The 23,141-nt window shown below is 46.7% G+C and overlaps 2 protein-coding genes across 2 annotated transcripts in view; one reads left to right on the top strand and one right to left on the bottom strand.

The window, feature by feature from the left end:
- The window catches only part of LOC139746353 (NADH dehydrogenase [ubiquinone] 1 beta subcomplex subunit 2, mitochondrial-like), a 246,601-nt gene that overhangs the window by 155,281 nt on the left and 68,179 nt on the right, over nucleotides 1-23,141 (top strand). The gene's annotated exons all lie outside the window — the stretch shown is intronic.
- The window catches only part of LOC139746352 (uncharacterized), a 64,307-nt gene that overhangs the window by 1,167 nt on the left and 39,999 nt on the right, over nucleotides 1-23,141 (bottom strand). Inside the window, exon 2 of the mRNA XM_071657530.1 lies at nucleotides 2,986-3,625. Coding sequence (XP_071513631.1) covers nucleotides 2,986-3,530 — 545 coding nt within the window. The 5' untranslated portion in view covers nucleotides 3,531-3,625. The remainder of the gene's footprint in view (nucleotides 1-2,985; nucleotides 3,626-23,141) is intronic.

Raw genomic sequence — 23,141 nt, 5'->3', positions numbered from 1 at the left:
TAGGGGATCACTAGGGGTGGGGGGTGGGGGGGGGGGGGACCGTTGTATGAGGCGATCACAGGAAGAGACCATCGAACTCAACGAATGAAGTGCCCCCGTCGGCAGGAACCTTACCTCAAGCTTATACCTACGTCGACTCTGGAACGTCACCCAACACCACAGCTCGGTCCTGGACCACTCTGGTCAGCCGGGCTACCTAGGGCGCGCGGCACACAGGCTGAACGGGTCCCCTTTTGTAAACAAATCTTGTGATTTCCCGATTGGCTTAGACGGATGTTTCAAAGTTTATTTGATACTTGCAGATAGTGACTTGGGGCTCCGGATGTATACACTCATCATGATGGTTCCTTTTTGACTGTAGTGAGCTTATTGTACAGTCTTCCATGCCTGTTGTGTTGATGACGATATAGGTTTTCAGTGTAGACTAGGGATGTCCCATGTATACATTATGACATATTTCTCACGTCTTGCATCCAGGTATGAGTATGTGATTTCAGTCGTTTTCATTTCCGTTTAGGTTACTGCTAAGTGTGAATTAGGACATTTTTTTTCTCACTTTCCTTGAAGGGATGTTAGTGCAAAACTGTATTCTAATGTAAGCAGTGGAAGTGTTTAGAAGAGTGCCAGCATCATTTTGCATTTACTCGTCTTGAAGGTTCGCAGACTCCAGCCTGCCACCATCTTTAACAAAGGCGCCAGACGCTATGTTGTGTCGGCTAGGGATAAGAGTATATGACAGCTACTTCTTCAGCCGAAAGCTGTGTTAGTAACAGCATCTTACATGATATTTTTTAGTGGCCCAGACTTGGCTAATGTCTGATGGCATTGCTTCACATTGGAACCATTTTGTGACTATTCTGGTATCATGTGTAACTATTGATACCATGTGTAAATGTTCTGGAACCATCTGTAAATATTGTGTTACCACCTCTCATTATTCTCGTACCCTCTGTATTTTGATATCTACAAATATCCCAGAGATATCTGTAAATCTACTGATGCTATCGGTGGATTTTCTGGTACCATCTGTAAACATGATACAAGTCACTGGTATGTGTTTACATTCTTGTCTGCTAATGAGGACGAGTTGACCTTTGTAGGTGCAAGACTTGGTCAGTTATACTAGAGGCAGTGTAACTGACGAAGTCACACGAGAGGCAGTGTAAGTGACGAAGTCACACGAGAGGCAGTGTAAGTGACGAAGTCACACTAGAGGCAGTATAACTGACGAAGTCACACTAAAGGCAGTATAACTGACGAAGTCACACGAGAGGCAGTAGAACTGAGGAAGTAACACTAGAGGCAATTGGACTGAGAAAACATCGGTTTAAAGAAAGTATCACTTGAGACAACACAAGTAAGGATCACTTGAGACAACACAATTAAGAGAGAACACAAGTATCACTCGAGACAACATAAGTAAGTATCACTCGAGACAACATAAGTAAGTACCACTTGAGACAACACAAGTAAGTATCACTTGAGACAACACAAGGAAGTACCACTTGAGACAACACAAGTAAGGATCACTTGAGACAACACAAGTAAGGATCACTTGAGACAACACAAGTAAGTATCACTTGAGACAACACAAGTAAGGATCACTTGAGACAACACAAGTAAGGATCACTTGAGACAACACAAGTAAGGATCACTTGAGACAACACAATTAAGAGAGAACACAAGTATCACTTGAGACAACACAAGGAAGTACCACTTGAGACAACACAAGTAAGTATCACTTGAGACAACACAAGTAAGTATCACTTGAGACAACACAAGTAAGTATCACTTGAGACAACACAAGTAAGTATCACTTGAGACAACACAAGTAAGTATCACTTGAGACAACACAAGGAAGTATCACTTGAGACAACACAAGTAAGTATCACTTGAGACAACACACGTAAGTACCACTTGAGACAACACAAGGAAGTATCACTTGAGACAACACACGTAAGTACCACTTGAGACAACACAAGTATCACTTGAGGCAACACAAGTAAGTATCACTTGAGACAACACAAGGAAGTATCACTTGAGACAACACAAGGAAGTATCACTTGAGACAACACCACTGGGAAAGTAACACATCTGCAAGGTATCATTTGAGGCAACACATCTGGGAAGTATCACTTGAGGCAATACAACTGGGGAAGTATTACTTCAGCCACCACACTGAGGGAAGTATCACTTGAGGCAACACACCGAGGAAGTATCAAGGCAAGATACCTGGGGAAGTGTCACTTGAGGCAACAACACAACTGGGGAAGTGTCACTTCAGGCAACAACATAACTGGGGAAGTGTCACTTCAGGCAACAACACAACTGGGGAAGTGTCACTTGAGGCAACAACACAACTGGGGAAGTGTCACTTGAGGCAACAACACAACTGGGGAAGTGTCACTTCAGGCAACAACACAACTGGGGAAGTGTCACTTCAGGCAACAACACAACTGGGGAAGTGTCACTTCAGGCAACAACACAACTGGGGAAGTGTCACTTCAGGCAACAACACAACTGGGGAAGTGTCACTTCAGGCAACAACACAACTAGGGAAGTGTCACTTCAGGCAACAACACAACTGGGGAAGTGTCACTTCAGGCAACAACACAACTGGGGAAGTATCACTTCAGGCAACACCCACTTAGGCAACACAGCTGGCGAAGTATCACTTGAGGCAGCACGACTGGGGAAGTGTCACTTGAGGCAACACAAGGAAGTATCACTTGAGGCAACACAAGGCACGTAGCAACATGGCCGGTCAGGACAGCCAAGTAAACATCGCGAGAGGAAAAGTACAGGAAAAACTGACAGCGGATCTGGTAGCCGAGGGAGAGGCAGGCAGGCAGGCGAGGCACTGTTGGCAAAAAGCTACAGCATTTTGGTGCACAAGTGAAAGTAAAGATGTGTGGTCGCCTTACCTTTGGTTATATCATGAATGAGTCAGAAAAATCACCTGTTGTGAGCGAGTGAGGAGTTTACCTGCTGTTATTGTGGGGGTGCGGCAGGGCGCTCAGCAGGTCTGGCTCCCTGTGTACACTAGTGTGGTTGCTGGGCAGACTGGCGGCTCGGGTCTCCAGTAGGGCGGCCAACACCCCATTGTACTCGGCCCGTGACCGCGTTGAGCCGTGGCCGTCTTGTTGACCCCTGTGGTGGCCGTGGGGGTCACCTCCGTCCGGGAGAACGGAGACCTCGTTGGCCCGCGACAGAGTGCTGCCCCGGCTGCCGGGCAGTGAGTGGGACCGCTCGCTGAGCTTGGCCAGGGCGCTGGCCACCTTGGCCTGCTTGGCCTCAGCCTCCCTGAGGGATTCCCTCGAGTGGCGGGCATGGTCGTGGTCCCGGGAGTGGTGGGCGTGGGAGTGGAGGGCGTGGGAGTGATGGGAGCGCGGGAGCGGAGTGGTGGAGGTCCTGCTCTGGTGGCGGGAACGAGAGTGGGAGGCGCGGAGAGGATGGGTCCGCAGGAGCGAGGTGCCTGGCGCGTGGTCATGGATGTGGCACAGGTGGCAGCTGCTCGACCCCTCAGGCATGGTGTCGCACGCCACCCGCGCCCTCTATGGCATGGTTCACGCTCCACAACCCACCGCCGCGACAAGCTCTGATAACCCGGGCCTCCAGCACACACCTGGCAGAGAAGTTCAAAAGAAAATATGAATTATGACAGAAAATGTATGGTGGTCTCTCGAGGACCTGATGGCCCGGCTCTGGACCTGATCTAAGGTTCAGGTCCGAAGCTAAACCTTCACACCCAACTGCTTGAGGGTTGTAATACACACGGGGTCAAGTGACTGAAGGTTTGCAGAGGTCAACTATTGTTAAAGATGGGTTGATTTGTTTGGATGAAACATAGATCTTTGAATATATATATATATATATATATATATATATATATATATATATATATATATATATATATATATATATATATATATATATATCATAGACATGAAGTAGAGTCGCTAATGCAAACTTGTTGATAGTGTCATTCTCGTGTGAGACTCTTTGGCATGCTTTTGTTTACTGAGGTGAATGAGTAGCCCTTCGCTGCACCAGTTTTACCGAAAGAACTTTTGTAGAAGTTTTCATTTACGTAACCCTTAACCTGATTGTGATTCCCCAGGAAGAGGCGTTTGTGCGATATACCATAGCCTAGGAGCCAGTGTGTGTGTGTGTGTGTGTGTGTGTGTGTGTGTGTGTGTGTGTGTGTGGTTAAACAAATCGAGAATGTCAAGGAGAGCACAATAGTTACCCTCTTTGTGTCTCAGTAATTTCATGACAAGTAGTGTTACTCCAGTAATCTTATTTTATGTAAACAGTCGAGACCAGTCATCCCTGTTTCTTCACACGTCTTATTGCTCAAGATGTTTGGTTCCGCTTAATTAAGTTTACGGGTCGCGCCTGAAGCCGTAACGCAACAGGGAAGGAACAAGGCCTGCACAACTGAAGGTCCGGGTTATTTACCTCACGCCCACCAGTTACAAGATGTTTACATAGAAAATACTACTTTTGCATTTGTATATTTTGACCCCCCCCCCCCCCACCTCAAGGTTCAGGTCAAAGGCCAGGCTACCATGCCAAAGACTTGGCCGGTCGTGCCGTCGGCTCGTGCCGTCGTGCCTCAGGGGTCGTGATCAGAGAGTTAAGGACCTGCATCCGGTTGTGGCCAGTAGATGGGAGGTGGGACATACACACAACAGGCAAGTCGCCCTTAGCAAATATATCCCACTCATTTCTTGCCATCCAAAGCATTAATTCGTACCCTAGGGTTCTTCCCCTTCCTTCTTATGACATATCTGTAGACTTTCACTTTTCTTCAGTCACTGGTCACTAGGGAAAAAAACCAGTTCAGGTTATTGTGGGCGTGCATGTTTGTGGTTGTATGTCATATATATATATATATATATATATATATATATATATATATATATATATATATATATATATATATATATATATATATATATATATATATATATGCACCTGTGTGGTGTGTTAAGGTTAATGTGAGTATAAGTTTCTTAATATGCGTGTGTGTGTGTGTGTGTGTGTGTAAGTAAAAGTATGTATGTATGTATGTTTGTGCGCATGTATTTGTTCACGTTTGTATACCGTACAGCTGTTGGCTTTCCCATGATATATAGAGACAGTACAGAGATACCTCCCCAAACATGAGGGTGACGGTATCTTCCGTTGTCCAAACTCATCTTCCGTTGTGCGGTTGTTACGTGGCAGGGGATAGGTGGGGGATGAGGTCGTGAAGGAAATTAAGAATGAAAAAGAAATGCGAATTGGAAGAGAGAGAGAGAGAGAGAGAGAGAGAGAGAGAGAGAGAGAGAGAGAGAGAGAGAGAGAGAGAGTTTTTAGCTAAGATGGTGAAACCTTAGCATGAGTGTGCAATCTGCTGGTGCAGGCCACTGGGGAAAGAAATCTCCATGGAAAAGCCTCAGAATATTTGTATAATCTTCGATCGCCTCACTGGAAACTCTCTTGGTGGGTTAAGGTGGCACGTATATATATATATATATCTTGCAGGTCGTATGTGATATTACTGGTCCAGGATATATCATGAAAAGGTCAACCTTCATTACTTCACATTTACTATAACGAATCATTTATGAATGGTTTATCTCCCGATGTCATTATAACTTGTTGGAATCCGCAGAAGTGATGGGTGTTGTGGTCAGAGTCGCCTGTGTCGAAGAAAGGTTGGTGTCAAGTGTTGACTCCAGTACCAGTGTGTGTGTGTGTGTGTGTGTGTGTGTTGCATGATGGGCGGGGGATTGGCTCTCCAGACCTTTTGACATTTCGGATCTAGGGTAGAGGACAGTACTGGTGGTGCACTGGCTCTCTCCCTGTCGCAATATATATATATATATATATATATATATATATATATATATATATATATATATATATATATATATATATATATATATATATATATATATTACTACTCTCTCTTGCAAACCTTGTACAGTCGCGGATGGCAGGTTTTGCAGGCGTCATTCGGGTTGCGTTTCTAAATTGTTCATTAAAGACAATAGTGATTGTCTGCACCTGTGTCAGGCTAGGAGCCAACCTGTTCCTCATGTGTTCACAGCGACGCATTATATTCCTGGCTCTGTTGCCTCACTTCACGCCGTGTGCCACGCCGCGCTGGGGGGAACCTGACGTCGCTACGCCAGGTTCCCCGATGACCTTCCTCTTCCAGCACGACGGCACGGCCATCGCGCACGACGGTACAGCCTTCGAGCGCGTCAGTGTGGCCGTTCAACACGATGGGACGACACCTGGCCTTTGACCTTACCCTTCAAAGAATAGGTTCAACGCCAGGGTATCATCATACCCAAGGGTTGTGCCGTCTTGGTCCAGGGGGCGTACCGTCGCGCACAAGGATCGTGCGGTCGCATCGAGGAGTCGTACCGCCGTGTCCAGGAGTCGTACCGTCGTACACAAGGATCGTACCGCCGTGTCCAGGAGTCGTACCGTCGTACACAAGGATCGTACCGCCGTGTCCACGAGTCGTACCGTCGTACACAAGGATCGTACCGCCGTGTCCAGGAGTCGTACCGTCGTACACAAGGATCGTACCGCCGTGTCCAGGAGTCGTACCGTCGTACACAAGGATCGTACCGCCGTGTCCACGAGTCGTACCGTCGTACACAAGGATCGTACCGCCGTGTCCAGGAGTCGTACCGTCGTACACAAGGATCGTACCGCCGTGTCCACGAGTCGTACCGTCGTACACAAGGATCGTACCATCGTGTCCAGGAGTCGTACCGTCGCGCCACTAGGGTGGTACCATCGTGATCGGGTGGTCAAGACGGGTGGTGTCTCGAGAGACAGAAGTGATAACTAAACAGCCAGTTGGGACACTGGGTACACTACGCTGCCTAACTGTGGAAATCCTGTTCCACACACATCTAACGGTCAGCCTCACGAAAGTCCACACGAATTTTCGTATTCTTCCTCGTGAAACGAATGGCATTTTCTTTTTCCAATTTCTTATATTCTATTCCTTATGATAATTATGTCATCTCGCGCTTCCTGGCTGGCTAGTTGAACTAACTCATGGCATAGCCCCATACTACTGTATTAACAGTCCCCTCTTTCGTTAAGACTCTGATATAGACCCTTGCTCGTGGTATAGGGACCCAGTCAGTGATCAGTAATCATTGTTGCTCTGATAAAAGTCTTAATTCAATTGATTACTCCAGAGTAATATCGGTGGGGTCCATTCGATCATAATTACCAGACGCCTAAGTTTTTTAGAATTCAGTTTTCCTTCAGTAGAATCGATTACCTTTGATTACCTTTAGCATCCAGTTTATCGTGATTATGACTGGACACCTCCCAGCCAGAGGAGTCCCTCACAAGCCATCATCCCCGCGAGTAGAAACAAAAGCTTTACTTGTGCCTCACACTTGGCCAGTCCTTACCCACGATGCCCCAACCCTCTGATCCAAGACGACATTGACGAAACATGGTATTATCACAACTGCGTAACCCCAGGACGCCCCCTTTTTTTTTACGGGGCTGACTGCTGCAGCTTCGAGGCTGTGCAACAACCCTCGGGGAAGGAAATGATGGACTCCTATGAGGCGAGAAGTTCCCTGACGTGGTTGTTACTCTCTTTTCGTACAGTGACGACGGTGCCACTTCGCCAAGATTGACTTTCCACTCGCGGGGGGGTGGTGGTGTGACCTTACTGCTGGCAGAGTTTGGTAACAAAGACAAAACCTGTGCACACCGTAATGATTCGACACGCAACAAACCCTCCCTCCCTCCCTCAAACCAGTCTTTGATTCCACTCCAACAGACGTACAGTCATCTGAAACAACACTCCCCAGGCATGCACGAGTTACACTTTCCTGCCTCCGCCCATCCTACTCCGGCATGACTGACACCGCGTCGGCATATCACAAGTGCCCTCATTCCCGAGGTGCAACGCTGAACACACGCTCCATCCACAGTTGTCCTACAGTCGTCTCACACACACACACACACACACACACACACACACACACACACACACACACACACACATCACACTGCTTGACCTGCGATCCCGCCCGGTGGACGTGGCCAGCTTCCTTAGTCCTGCGGGAGCCTCATAGGAGGGATCCTGGGTCAGGTAACGTATATATATATATATATATATATATATATATATATATATATATATATATATATATATATATATATATATATATATATATATATACAAGGTTAAGAGAAGGGCCAACACGAGTGTAAAATTCTCTCCGTGATACACACACACACACAACACACTCAGTTTTCTGGTAACTTGGCTCAGGTAGATTTATGCTTCGCATATCATTTTTAACCTGTTGACCGGAAGGTCAAGTTGCTGGGGTAAAAGAGTTTTGGGGAGGGAATTGTAGAGGTGTGGTGGGAGTGCGGTGATCGAGAGAAGGTTCGGGAACCAAAAGGAAGAGTTCAAGCTTCAGGAAATGTCAGTCGGGGTCAACCCAGATGGTTGTGTCATCGGTCGTCTGTAATTTGGTGGAGTTTAGAGTGGCCACGGACTCCCGACTGGTGGTCATTAAGTCAGAAATCGTGACGACACGTCAAACATTGGTCGATTTCTGTGGTAGCATTATAGGTGGTGCAGGTATATAGAGAGGAACGAGCGGAGATAGACCTGTGAAGGTCTGGCTTAATAGATGATTGGGAGGGACGGGTTTGAAGAGGCTCATTGGTAATTGATTTCGATTTTTTTTTTCTTTTTTTTTTTTTTTTGAGAGTAGTTGGGTGTGTGGCGAAAGACAGATGGGAGGAGAGGAGAGGTAAGAAGTCCTGGTACTCAGCTTGGGTACTTGGCAGGTTCTCAGGTACACAGCCTGTCTAGCTACCAGGGTAATGAGTTCGTCGTCGGTGTCAAGTTAACAGGAACCACTAAAATGGAAGGATCGTTCACAACACCTTCAGGGGCTCAGTATGATTCTGAGACCACACGTGCCCTCGCTGCATGTATATATAACCACAACACGAATGTGTGTGTGTGTGTGTGTGTGTGTGTGTGTGTCTAAAGCTTCGCCAGGTACGAGCCCGGTATGGTCAACTGTAAGCGGCACACCATTCTCAGAGTGCCATTTACATGAACAAGTCGGCTCGTAATAACTATTTTTGTGTTACGGGGAGAGAGTTTGACACTCGCATTGCCCCTTCTCTCTCTTAACCTGTTGTGTTACGCGCTATGTCTTCATACACATACCAGCCTAAGCCAGGTACCCATCTAGCGTCTAGCCCTCAGGATAAATACACATTGGTTGGGTGTGGGCCGACTCCCACGCCCGGAATTCGAACCCCACACGGACCGTGCTGACTTGTGGTCTGTCATGCTGACCACCGCTCCACGGAGGCCTGTGTGTGAATGTAAGTCGGGCGGGTTCTGTATGGATAGATGTGTCATGTATGATATGGTTTACGAAGCAAGTCGCTTATGAAGGACTTTATTACCGGGTACTGATGACGTATTGTGACTGATATATATATATATATATATATATATATATATATATATATATATATATATATATATATATATATATATATATTGGCTGGACGTCACTGTAGCAGACCTACGCTGTATGATGGACTTTTTAAACGCAAGTTACTTCCGGGCAAGAGTTCATTGTACCTGTCGACTTCTCTGATCAAACCTGATCTCTGGCTGGAGGAAAAAACCTACTTACTCTACGAGTTAAAAAGAAAAAAAAAATCGTTATTGGTACTTTCGCTGCTCAGCTTCTCATAAGGCGTTCTTAGGTAAGAGCGCGAGTTGCATGTGAATTACTGTAATTGTTACTTTATTACAGAGAAAAGTAAAAAAAAAATGTTTGTCAGAGAGAACACGGGAGATCGTGGGAAGTTAAGCGGGAAAGAGCGTTATTATGAAAGTAAAAATAAATTTGGACTGGAAGTAACGGTATGAAGAAAACGTCAGCTGACTTAAACTTGTTTTCTGCCTTTTACTTTTCCTTGTGAATCATGCGACATCGCTCAAGAAATTCAAGTAAAGAAGTTATATTACTACGTTGGCAGGACAATGTGAATGATTCAAGAACCGATTCTTAATTCCATTTTCTGTGGTGACGTGAGGGTAAACGTAGGTATTTCTTGACGCTATACGTTCGGTATTGGTCCCGTGGCTGACTCAGGCTGTGTTCCCTATGGTTCTATGATGGATCATGAGGGGAAAGCTTAAGCGTGTTCCAAGATGACATCGTAATCAGCGGTGGCAGTGACGAAGCTTATGCGTTCACCACAGGTGGTAGAGAGGCTGGGAGTTTGCTGGCTATGAATGTGTCAGCCAACACCACCCGCTCTCCTTCCTGTTGTGTGGTAGTGATGGCAGGCGGGGCTCCTTTGATACTGCACGTTTAACATCCCGAGCACGAAGTTGCGACCACCTTGAGCACGACGGTACGACCCTTGAGCACGATGGTACGACCCTTGAGCACGATGGTACGATCCTTGAGCACGATGGTACGACCCTTGAACACGATGGTACGACCATCATGCCTTTTTGTGTGGGAGAATTTAAGATACTGTAGTTGTTCTTTTTGTCATTCTGAAATGAATTCTGTCGCTAAACGAAAAATCTCTTTAAGGAGTCTCGATCACTAACAGTATTTTCCCATTTTGTAAGTAATATTTACGTCAATGAACGGCGAATGTTTTTGGGTCCGTGAAAGATCTTGAGACACTGGCAGGAGGAGGAGGAGGGAGACCCCTGTGAGTGTGGCTATAGCTAACCTCACCGCGCCACTGATCCTCGTAAACAACCCGTCCAGAACTTTGAGAACAACACAGCGTCTGTGAAGGGAGGTGTTGACCACGCCAGGATGAAGTGCCCTCAGCAGCCATACACGTATAGAGATGAGTTTTATACATAAGGAATGCGTATGTGGTCTTAGAGTATCCTCAAGGCTTGAAGAAAGTGTTAAGGAACTTTCTGTGCTGGACGTCGACGTCGTCTTCTGGCCCTCTCAGTTCATAGGCCCACAGCCCAATCAACCAAGCGAGCGTCTCGCACATTGCGACGCCGTATCCCCGTAGCTTCTCGCGTGGCGTCATGATGTAAGCGTAGGTCGGCGTGTGGCGTGGCCGGGTAGATATATATATATATATATATATATATATATATATATATATATATATATATATATATATATATATATATATATATATATATATATATAAAGTCCCAGGGTTGTTGTGGGTGACCTGATGAACGTTTTTGTGAGACACGCCTAAGAAGTGGGGGGGTGGCCACGCTGGGCTGAGGGGCGGGTGACAACCGTACCCTAATGGAGGAAAGTGAAGGGTTAGGTGTCCGTGGGAATCACCCGGCCACAGGTCGTGGTAAGGGCAGTAGATTATTCCTCCCTGGACGCTGCTCGCGCCTGGTGGTGTGTGTCCCCTGTCGACCACTAGGTTGTGTCTGTGAGTCAGAGCCTAGCACGTCAGGTGGACGCCACGGGAATTACTGTGAGCGTGACTCTCACGTAATCAATTACCGACATCATAAAGTAGTTCTTTTAGGTTTTGTTACTCTGATCGAAATCATAAAGTAGTTCTTTTAGGTTTTGTTACTCTGATCGAAATCATAAAGTAGTTCTTTTAGGTTTTGTTACTCTGATAATGTTGATGGCCTTTTGAGAGGTTTTATAGACATTTATTATAGCTTTCCTTAACACGATTTAATCCTGACCAAAGTTAAGTAAACATTTTAGAATATTCTTGAGATTAGAACATATTATTTAACCCTACCTTGGTTCCCTCATTGTACCCCTTGAACATCATAGATCGTCTTGTTTTGCAACAAACTTTGTCATACACAGCATAACCTGCCTTAATGCGCGATATGCTTTATGTGTGTCTGATTAAAGATGATGACATGTTGCAACGACTGTTGTGATGACGGAACTGCATGCACAACGAGTAAGGTGAACCAAACTTGTGAGTTTTATCAGACGAACAGTGGTGACTTGCCTCGTATACTTCAGTTTGCCCTCATAGTAGATGATCCCATTTTCTATCATGGTTTTTTTTTTTTTCCATCCACACCCAGCATTTGTAGGTCTTACCTTGATTTACATTTCCACCAGCGTTCAGTGTTCGTTGTTAACTCTATAACCAAATTGAAGCTGATAAGCTTACGAGGTGTTTGCACTGATCATCTTGTGTACGACAGATCCAGCCACGTGACTGGCAACTAGTTCATCGAAAGCCTTTGAAACGGGGGCGCACTGACGCTGCCAGTCGCACGATGTGACACACTGGATATAATTCCGTGCGAAATTATCCAGGAGCGCCAGTCACCTCGGGACCCTCGGTGGCATCTTGTACAAGCTTGTCACGCTTGCTTGACACCACACACTCGTCAGAGAACAAAGAATTTGTGACCGAGTGCGTGAGGGTCTAACCACACGCCCGAGATGACAATGCTCATGGAACAATAGTTTTTTTTTAAGAAAAATCTGATCGAAAGACAGATGAAGGAAGGAGGAATTTTGCTCTTGGGCTGGAGCTTACTCTGAATCACTGGACGAAAATCGGAGAATAAATGTTCGTGAGGATTAAGTTCAGTTCCCTCTCCTTAAGGGAATCCGACACACACACACACACACACACACTCGAGGAATTCGTAAAGGACCATACGTTGCCCTGAGGAACGCCCCACACAGCCGATCCCCTCCGAATACCTGATGACATTTCTCTCGTGTTTACAGATCAGAAAGATTCTGTTGCTCATACCATCTGTCATTGTCCCAGGGGAGAAACGTGTGGGATTTCCTTGCTGCCTTACCTCTTGTGTATTATTATTATTATTATTATTATTATTATTATTATTATTATTATTATCATCATCATCATTAAAGAACCCTAGGACCCCTTTTGTGAGGCTTGGGTATGGGAAACGAGATGAAACTCCTTCGGTAGCTTATAAGGCAGGTCAGGTGTGTGGGGGGGAAAGAGGAATGAGAGGTATTGGGCAAGGGTAGGCGGAGGATATGCCATGGAGTCCTGTGATCTCACTCAGTAGCCTTACCATCTATGATCTTGGGATCTCTCGTGTGATCTGCACCACGGAAGGTCTCGGTGACCTAACACGGGTTTGGTCAGTGTAAGGAATCCACAGTACTTGGGAGGTGAACGCTATTGGATTATCTATATTTATAAATGCATTAAGAGACTATATAGATCTCAGATGCCTAACTGGCTCTGCCTCGAGTAAGGTTTGACTTACCCTGTCTCACCAGTACAGTAGTATGAGTTCTTTTGATGTAATTGGTGTACTAGATTTTGCACCCAAATCACCCAACTGGAAACTGAACAGGACAGGCCACCTTGCATAACGCACACGTCCACTTTAAAATGGCCCAGACACTCACTAACACACGCCCGACCTGTGCCAGTAATAGCACTCCGAGAACACACGCCCGACCTGTGCCAGAAATGGCACCCCAAGAACGGGCTGTTACCGATAAGAGCTTGTGACAGGCCGAGTACTGGCGGATCTTCAAACACACACAAACATACAGGACACATCGGCCACAATCTGCAGTGAGATCATGTATGGTTATAGAAATATTATCTTTAGATTTAAACCTGAAAAAGGGTTTAATTTTTTTGTTTCCTTCGGTTGGTGTTAGGTCAAAAAGCTACTAATATATTGCCTGAAATGATAATTCTTGGAATAAACAGCTGGGTTGCTTGTGGGCCGACTGCCGCACCCCGGAGTGGACCCCAAGTGGGCAAGACCCTCGTGCGGCCTTTGCGTGCGTCATGGACAGGAACGTCATCCTCCTTAGATAGATCGATCGATAGATGAGGAAAAGGGCGTCAGGGGCCAGACGATTTCTGCCGCTGAGGGACCTTGTTAGAGAGGCAGGAACGGCGAAGGTCCCTTACCTTAGCCAGGTCCTCCGCTACCTTCCCCCCACGGCCGCCGTCCCACGTGTCAACACCACCACACACCCCCAGGTCACTGCTTGTGTACATATTGAAGACGTCATCCACCAGGTCAGGGCAGACTGAACCAACATGTGACAGCGGAGTTGAGATGGAAATTATGCACCCCCCCGGCTGGTCCAAGCTTCAACCCAGTGATGTCATTCTCCCCTGAAGCGGAACCAAATAAATCTTTTAAAATGTACACACCCGATTTGCGACCTGACGGGTCGGGTGTGTGATGCAATCACAACCGATGTTTCCAGGTCACCTGGACGGCAGGGTGGGGGAAGGGAGGGTTCAGTGGCGTGTGTGACGAGTGGGCAGATAACGTCACCGTCACACATACATTATGGATCATCGGTGACCTCATTGCCATAACCGAAGCACCCCGTAACACATCCGTATATTGCATGGTCGCTGTTTCCCGCGTGAGCGAGGTGGCGCCCAGAGCAGGAAGGGAAGATTTACTGTTCCCCCCCCCCCCTCTCTCTCTCTCTCTCTCTCTCTCTCTCTCTCTCTCTCTCTCTCTCTCTCTCTCTCTCTCTCTCTCTCTCTCTCTCTTACCCGCTCCCGCCACTATAAGTCGCCATGAAAGACATGCAGGAGATACGTTTATATATATATATATATATATATATATATATATATATATATATATATATATATATATATATATATATATATATATATATATAATCTCATAGCACTTACTGGATGTCAGTAACAATATGAAGCAGTTGCCGGGTCCAGTAGATGATCAGAACAAATACTGGACCACCTCAGCGTAGTGTTGAGCTATTTATACAGTAAGAACTCGTTCGTTGCTTCACTCGTGAGCTCGTTCCATGGAACGCCAGCAGGTGTTCGCTTCTAACTATAGATAGATAATGGCGGTCGTGTCTCCCACTGTGGTTGGCTCAGAAGTTGACGAAACTTCCATGATTGTGGAGGTTATTGATGTTTCCATCTGGTGGCTGACTGCAGATAGTCCATGTGCTAATTGTCGGTCAGTGAGGGAGGCATTCAGATTGTTTATGACCCAACAGTAATCGTTTCATCCAGTGTTCGTTGCCTGTGTTGTATAGTACACCACATATCACCCCAGAACCACTTTTGTGGGGCTCCTGCAACGTCGAGGCTGCGCCACCGTCACACTCAGGGAAATGATGGACTCATTTGGAGCAGGAAGTTCCTGGACGACGGTACAGCCTCGTATCTTTTTTGAGAGAACCTGCCCCCCTGCGCCCTAGTCAATGCTCACCTCTGTCGGGCATCATATTCTCCCAGCATCACACTCGGAACGTGACTGTGTGTACCAAACTGTCGGGAAAAACTGTCGCATATATTCTTGAGTTATCCCGTGAGATATATATTCTTCCCAGTCACCAGTTCACTACGCGTACCACTTTTACTTGTCAACTTGCGGGAACCCAGCCATCACCAGTGCATCGCTTGAGCCAGTCGCCAGTCAGCCAGATGACCCGTTGTGAGCAACCCTTTCTCTTAATCAGGTGTTGGCTTATTACCGGAAGGATTACACGCCAGAGAGACCAGATCCCACGACCGCACTCACCAGATTGCTTTGCTTGCATCAGCTGAAGACGTGACTGTTTGCACACCTTTCTTAGATTAGCACCACAGCAGAACCTCTCTCTCATCATGATGAGACGACCTTTGAGCACGACGGTACGACCCCCCGGAACACAACGGGACGACCCCTTTAGCGTAATGGCCCCGACCTTTTGACCTGACCTTAGATTTCCTCGGAGCGTACCGTCGTCTTCACATGATCGTAAGGTCGTGCTCAAGGACTACACTGCTGTGCTGAAGAATCGTACCTCCGTGCTCGAGAACCGTACCGTCGTACTACACGATCGCACCGTCGTGCTAAATGATCGTACCGTCGTGCACCGGGGTCGTGCTAGAAGGACTGAACCTCACCCCTACGTCAGTGTCACCTCACACTTACATGGAAGTGCGTTTTCTATATCCTTCCTGGCTGGAAGTGCATCAAGCTTTTTATCATTACCCGCAGACACACACACAGGCACAGACACAAGGACACACACAGACATGCAGACACTTGTGATACCTTCCTCTTATCATCTGTAAACCCCCCCTCCCCAAACACACACACACACACACACACACACACACACACACACACACACACACACACACACACACACACACACACACTCAGCGTAATGAGTGATGTGGGATGAGTTAATGAGTCGGCTGGTTCTAAGAGGCGCTCCTGGAGTGACGTGCAATTTCCGGGTAAGAAGGAAAGTTTAATTATTGTCGTTATTATTACTACTACTACTACTACTACTGCTGCTGCTGCTGCTGCTGCTGCTGCTGCTACTACTACTACTACTGTTCGGAAAGCCTATGTGGGTTCGCAGGCCTACCGGCTAGTGAAGTAATTGTTGCATTAGGCTCGCAGTCTTTACTGGTCTGTTTACGTCATCTCTCTCTCTCCCTCCCTCCCAGCGGAGCCGACCACAGGAGACGGTGACACACAAGCAAATATGTCTTGCACAACGTTACAGAATTAATACGAAAGTTACGGCTCTATCTCGCCAGAAGCGCGCCAGACTGATTGGACCCGCCCGCGCCTGCCTTGTGGCTGGTATAGCCCAGCCCGCCAGCATGACTATCAAGGTGTGTGTGTGTGTGTGTGTGTGCAGGAATGGCATTGTCACCCTCACAGATCACCACCATTCCTCGTGTCGTCATTAATTCGAGACGTTTGACAGATGTTGCGTGATCCGTCACCACGATCCGACCCTTCCAATCCGAAGCCACGATCCGACACTTCCAATCCGACGCCACGATCCGACACTTCCAGTCCGACGCCACGATGCGACAGCTCTTTTTCACACTTCAAGCGTAAGACGGAGTGATTTGATATTCCTTCTTTTTTGGTTTTTTTAATGTCTGGATGTAAATCTACGTTCAGTACAATTCAGTGCGATGGTTTGAAGCGTATGGCCAAAGATGCCGGTCGAGGATCGAGGCTTCGAAGAACCAGAGATTCAAACAGCAAGACGGTTTCCGTCGGCAACCGAGCGGGGATCGGTGATTGGTCGGCGCCCTTCGGACATCTAGTTGCCGGATGTTCAACCTTGTGATATTATCACACTAATTTTTCTCCTCAGGCTTCACCCAGCGTGGTGCATGCATTACGTCATTTGTTTCTCTGAGAGAGACAGGATTTGACCTCGAGTTACTCTCGAGGGGACCACCAGCCTGGGAATTATCGGTCCATCTCGGGTTTAATTGTTGCCTTTGTGAGAGCGCGCAGCAGTTTGTAACCCTCAGGCCCACGGCCAGGGTGATTTGCAGGAACGACTCGTTTTTCATTTTGATTAACTCCCTTACATCATACTCTCCCAGTATACAGTTAGGGACTGATTAACTGCCTTACATGATATCCACCCAGTGTACAATTAGGGACTGATTAACTCCCTTACATGATATTTTTCCAGTATACAATTATGGACAGATTATAACTCCCTTACATGATACTTTTCCAGTATACAATTATGGACAGATTAACTCCCTTACATCATATTCTGCCAGTCTAACTGGCATCATATTCTCCTCGTATACCATAAGAGCCAGATTAAATGAGGTGTGACCAGTGATGTAAATAATTCCACAAGTGGAAGTTCAATTGTGTTTATTATTCATGAGCTTATCTGTATCAGTACTAAATTACTAGATGTTAGATACTAAAAAGCATTAGTGTTTTTATCTGTACTATATTTTAATTGCCTGCCTCACTGATATACAGGAGTAGAGACGACGACGAACCGTACGCGAGCTTAGAATCCCTGTGGGAGCACACCAGGGCCGGAGGCTGAGTCCCTTTGTATTTGCGATGGTGGTGGACGATCCGTCCTGGTGAGTGAAATGGAAAGTCTAGGTGGAAACTGCTGGCCGCAAGTCATGTCATGACGTAGAGTGAGAGGCGACGTGTATCCAGTATGGCAGGTTGGCCCCGCCGTTACGACGACTTGAAAGTATTGACAAGAAAAACGGGAGATCAGCCTGAGGATCAGGGAGGGTAAAAGAGTGCCGTCTTACGAGAGGAGACGCGCGACGAAACACGCACTTAGGTTCACTGGCGGTGTAGGAGAATGCTGATCCTAAGGTCGTGGGTGAAGGCCAGGTACAAGGAAAATTTGGCCACCACGTCCACGTATAACAGAGAGTATCCACCAGGAAGAGATCCGCACTGTGGTAATCAGGCCAGTGCTGTGCGGAACACACTCTCGACACCGTGAGACGCAGAGAAGACGCGTCCAGCAGAACTCAGAATGAAAACAAGGGATGATGGCATTATGTCCAAACGTGAATGGAAGGACAACATCAGGATTTCAAGGGGTTGAGATTTGAGGAATGGCGGGAATGTCAAGATGTTGTCTCGAGCCAGGTTAGCTGAGGAGCGACGGGAGGAGGCAGCGCGACAAGGACAGGTACCTCTAGGATCAAGGTGGACTACAGAAGGAAACTAGGGAAGGACTGTGGACCGGCGCATGACCTGACCGGAACACGAGGGTATCAACTCCTCGACCTCCCGCCAGTCATTCTGAGACGCAGCTGAAGGATAACTCTGGTAATCACCCGAACAGATTATACAAACAGAACAGATACCTGAACGCTACGGGAGTTTACGTCCAACGCAGCCTGGCTCCTAGCTGACGCACACACACACACGCTCTCTCTCTCTCTCTCTCTCTCTCTCTCTCTCTCTCTCTCTCTCTCTCTCTCTCTCTCTCTCTCTGGGGTTCTCGACTCGTGGCATTTAGACACTTGGATGGTTTTTACCGCGGCAGACATGTCCTCCTTGCTTCTGCTGACACCGGGTGCTGCCCCCGTGCGTGGCCACTAGTGTAGTGTGGCGAGACCTTTACGTTCGTTGCGGGGGGGTTGGGTGAGCATTCAGCATCCACCGTGGCGTGGGTAAAGATGTTCCCCAGTTACGGTTGTTTTGGATGAAAGGGACATGGGAGAAGAAAAGAGAATTACGATAGTAATCAAAGCTCCTCTGGGTGTTCGTAGACCTGACTCTCAAAGGTAGAAAGGTTATAGGAGGAGATGACAAAAGGAATCAAATTCCGTTGCGCTTGGGAAGACGGAGGTGTCATACAGGGTAATCCTCTTGTGTGATGAGTCTATATATACAGAGTAACTGTGGGAAGCAGCAGTCAGACGCGGGTTACGATCCACGTCTTGGTGGCAGAGAACAGTACTCCATCATGGGGCGAATATAAGGGAATTGAGTACGGCACCCACACAACACCCTTGCGGGAAGCAGACTTGGGGATGTTGGTTAGGTGGGGCGTCGAGGACAGAGTGGAGGAATTGTTGAGCCCAACACATTTATGGTGTCGCTAAGATGTGTTGTGATGAAATTGAGCAGGGGATCGGGGGAGGAGAATCGAGTGGCATTCAGGAAGAGATAGAGGTAGAAAATGTGATTATCGCTGTTGCAGTTAACCGGGGTTCACCTTCCTCATTCCGAGATGTTGCACAGGTCCAAATTAAGAGACGAGGTAGGTTCACCGTGAGAAAGAGAACGGGTGTTAGAGTGAGGAGGGGAAACCAGTAGCGAAAAAGATAGTAAGAGTTAAGATGTTAAGGAGAAAATATCATGTGTATGTAGGAAAGAAAGAGAGAAGGCGATAGAATAGAGAGTCCTGATGAACGCCTCTGTTGATAGAATGAGGTGGGGAAAGTGGCTCTTGACAGCACCCATTACTGTGTGCTACAGTGGACCGATTTGAGCGCAAGAGGCTATGCACTAGTGTAAGACCGCATCACATTGCTGCGCCGTTCAGAAACACATGTACATAGGACTTTAGATAATAGTTATATTCAACCATTTATTTACTTATCATATAACTTGTATAATGATCACATCACGTCAAGATGTATATGATCATCGCCTCATTGGAAATATGAGAATATGTCGAACTCATCTGCGTCGATGGAGATTATAATAGAAACGATTATAATAACATTATTTCCTCAGGTATACCATGTCTCTTCGCGTAGCATGACCTGTGCACGTAGCATACTTCTACATGCAATGTTTCCCTGCATCTATCAAGGCTTTGAAATGGAGTTTGTGGCTAGTTTGCTGTGACTCAGGGATTACCAGTGACCGCACCGTCTGTTGAAATCTGTCGCATGACTGTCACGTGGGAGTGTCAGTTGTCAGGCAGAATGCTGTCATGCGGGATTGTGCTCACTAGAATCCGTCCATGGTAAGAGAATGACCAAGTTATCAGGCGAGAGACGCGAAATTATAAGAATGCGAATAGTCGGTCAGAAAACCTCATGCGTCACCAGGCTACTGCAACATCCTCTCATTACCGAAGGAAAAAAGACGTTCGATATATGATCTGTCATGACGGCTTGGGCAACGAAAATGGACCGGCTTGCAAAGAAGACGGAGACGGCTAATGTCGGATCAAACACTTGTCTTCCCGCTCAAATCTCGTAGTAAATACGGAACGGATTCCTCTCTGCCCTGTGTCTCGTTTTCATGTTCATCCGTATCTCCTGATTCTCGTTTTCCTTGCGAAAGTAAGCCAAGAACCTTAATCTATCGACGAAAGACAGCAAGGCTTCCGTGAGAACGACCATTTGTCATCTGTCTGTATACACACACTCCGCGCTGAAGGCCGCCATCGTACGCCGTTGTAAGAAGTATCGTTCGCATTGTTGTCGCAAGTGAAAGACGTGATCCCCAAGAGCAAATAGCCTCTGGATGTTTGGTTTCTTCAGGTGGAGGGTGTACTGGCTGGGGCCTCTGACGCCCAACACACACACACACGGGCTGGTACGTTCTCGAGGACACCTGTTGACGGCGCCTCGTTCTTCCCGTGTGTGTACACAGATGTGGGAAACTCTCGGGAGGGGAAGTTCACACTTCTGGATCACGACGAGTCGACCCGTGACCAGGACGCCTCTAGAGCCTGTGATCTGATGCCGTATGGTTTAGGGCCACAGTCCGGGGGCTACCATACCCTCCGAGGCGTCCCCACCTGCTTGAGGGTCGTGTTGTGCTGTGAAGGGTCGTGCTCTCGTGCTTAAGGGTCGTGCCCGCGTGTTTAAGGGTCGTACCCGCCTGTTTGAAGGTCGTACCCGCGTGTTGTTGGGGTTAAGAATGCAAATGTATAGCTATTTCACAACGCTCTCTCTCTCTCTCTCTCTCTCTCTCTCTCTCTCTCTCTCTCTCTCTCTCTCTCTCTCTCTCTCTCTCTCTCTCTCTCCTACGATTTTAAAGAAAAAATCACTTGAAATCATTTATTTCTCGAGAGTGTATCATGGTCACCTCCGGAAATAGTGTGAATTGGTGACTCGGGGAGAATTCTCAAGGAATTTTTATGACGCTGTGTTTTCTTTGTTTTTCTTTTTTTAGGTAAACTGGATCTGTCATTTGTTACGTTTTGAGCTCAAATAAGCCAGCGAGGCTACGACGGGTGAAAGTGTGCAAATATTTCGATGTAGTTAGTGAGCGAGGCATGTAACAGAGTCCTACGGTATTGTATGTGATGTATATTTTGGTGTAACTATTCCCAATACATCTATATAGGGAAGAACCTGCAGGGTTAGGTAGGTAAATGATGTCATGTGTAATTAACCCCATGAACACGACGGTGTGACCCTTGATGGTCAGGTCACGGATTACGACAGCCTACTGTGAGGGTCGTGCTGTCGTTCCGTCTCGCTCAAGGGGTCGTCGTAACGACTTGCTCAAGGGGTCGTATCTTGCTGCTATGGGTCTGTTATTATTTCGTGTTACAGCCTAAGGAGTGGTAAGTGTCGTTAGGAATTTCACAATGATCAGTCGTAACTCATTTATTTTGAAGAGCGTTAGAACATTATGGATAAGGAAACAATATAGAGTTGCAGTTATTTTGGGAACTCATGATATAGTTGATCATAACTGTAACGATGATTATATAGAGAAACAGCATATTGTTTGCCTTTGTGTCTTATTATTAGTTAATATCATTATTGTTATTATTATCAAATCATATTATTATTATTATTATCATTATTATTATTATTATTATTATTATTATTATCAGTACTATTATTATTATTATTCAAATAATCTGCGTCCTAACCCTGGTTATCTAGTGAGGATGCGATTGACCTGACCTGTAAAGGTCAGGTCAGACTCATCTTCACTCAAGGCCGGTGGTGTCGAGAGCTAAAGGGTAGGATCCAAGGTCATTGGTGAGGAGCATGTAGTGAAGGTGAGCGTATGGTGAAGGTGGCCTTTGACTCGACTCCGTAAAGCTTGTAGTGAAGGTGACCATGAGGTGAAGGTCGGGGTAAAGTGAAGATGAGGTTAGACTGAAGATGACCTTTGGCCTGACCCGGTTGGTTGGCTGTTTGCATTGTGAGCCGGTCAACTGCCGGGGTCACGAAGCACTTAGACCATCGTTAACACCTTCTTCAGGAGTTGAGGCTATGACACACTGTCGGTGTATAGTGAAGATGACACTGTATAGTGACGATAATAACTTATGCAGTGAAGGGAGGGATTTTATTGTTATTATTATCATTATTATTATTATTATTATTATTATTATTATTATTCTAACCAAGGATTCTTTTTCATGGGGCTCCTGCAGCTCCAGGATTGCGCTACAATCAGTAGCAAAAGGATGCTAACACACGTCTGCTTCAACGTAACACACGTCTGCTTCACCGTAACACACGTCTGCTTCACCGTAACACAAGCCTGTTTCACCGTAACACAAGCCTGTTTCACCGTAACACAAGCCTGTTTCACCGTAACACAAGCCTGTTTCACCGTAACAGAAGTTTTTTTCACAGTAACACACGTCTGCTTCACCGTAACACACGTCTGCTTCAACGTAACACACGTCTGCTTCACCGTAACACACGTCTGCTTCAACGTAACACACGTCTGCTTCAACGTAACACACGTCTGCTTCAACGTAACACACGTCTGCTTCACCGTAACACACGTCTGCTTCAACGTAACACACGTCTGCTTCACCGTAACACACGTCTGCTTCACCGTAACACACGTCTGCTTCAACGTAACACACGTCTGCTTCACCGTAACACACGTCTGCTTCAACGTAACACACGTC

This window comes from Panulirus ornatus, chromosome 64 (genome assembly GCF_036320965.1).
Source record: "Panulirus ornatus isolate Po-2019 chromosome 64, ASM3632096v1, whole genome shotgun sequence".
NCBI lineage: Eukaryota > Metazoa > Arthropoda > Malacostraca > Decapoda > Palinuridae > Panulirus > Panulirus ornatus.
This window is presented reverse-complemented; position numbering and strand designations above follow the sequence as displayed.